The 958-nt window shown below is 39.1% G+C and overlaps 1 protein-coding gene across 1 annotated transcript; it reads left to right on the top strand.

Annotated features, from left to right (window-relative positions):
• Positions 1–507: 507 nt before the first annotated feature.
• On the top strand, positions 508–690 carry LOC106512442 (G8 domain-containing protein DDB_G0286311-like; the record flags this gene model as incomplete). The annotated part of the gene is made up of 1 exon (XM_014001060.1): positions 508–690. A coding segment is annotated over one exon (183 nt), but the record flags the coding sequence as incomplete, so codon positions are not given.
• Between the last annotated feature and the right edge of the window lie 268 nt (positions 691–958).

Genomic DNA, 958 nt, shown 5'->3' with positions numbered 1-958 from the left:
ACTTCATTATTACCAACAACTACAACTACATTATCACCAACACCTACAACTACACTATCACCAACACCTACAACTACACTATCACCAACACCTACAACTACACTATCACCAACACCTATAACTTCACTATCACCAACACCTACAACTACACTGACACCAACACCTACAACTACACTAACACCAACACCAACAACTACACTATCACCAACACCTACAACTACACTAACACCAACACCTATAACTTCACTATCACCTACAACTACACTATCACCAACACCTACAACTACACTAACACCAACACCTATAACTTCACTATCACCTACAACTACACTATCACCAACACCTACAACTACACTAACACCAACACCAACAACTACACTAATACCAATACCTACAACTACACTAACACCAACATCTACAACTACACTAACACCAACATCTACAACTACACTATCACCAACATCTACAACTACACTATCACCAACACCTACAACTACACTATCACCAACACCTACAACTACACTGACAGCAACACCCACAACTACATTGACATCAACACCTACAACTACATTGACATCAACACCTACAACTACATTGACATCAACACCTACAACTACATTGACATCAACACCTACAACTACACTGACATCAACACCTACAACTACACTGACTCCAACACCTACAACTATACTATCACCAACACCTACAACTACACTGACACCAACACCTACAACTACACTGACACCAACACCTACAACTACACTAACACCAACACCTACAAATACACTATCACCAACATCTACAAATACACTAACACCAACATCTACAAATACACTAACACCAACACCTACAACTACTTTATCACCAACATCTACAAATACACTATCACCAACATCTACAACTACACTATCACCAACATCTACAACTACACTATCACCAACATCTACAACTACACTAT

This window comes from Austrofundulus limnaeus, unplaced genomic scaffold, assembly GCF_001266775.1.
Source record: "Austrofundulus limnaeus strain Quisiro unplaced genomic scaffold, Austrofundulus_limnaeus-1.0 Scaffold6885, whole genome shotgun sequence".
Taxonomy (NCBI): domain Eukaryota; kingdom Metazoa; phylum Chordata; class Actinopteri; order Cyprinodontiformes; family Rivulidae; genus Austrofundulus; species Austrofundulus limnaeus.
The sequence above is the reverse complement of the archived record's forward strand: the minus strand, read 5'-3'. Positions and strand labels throughout refer to the sequence as shown.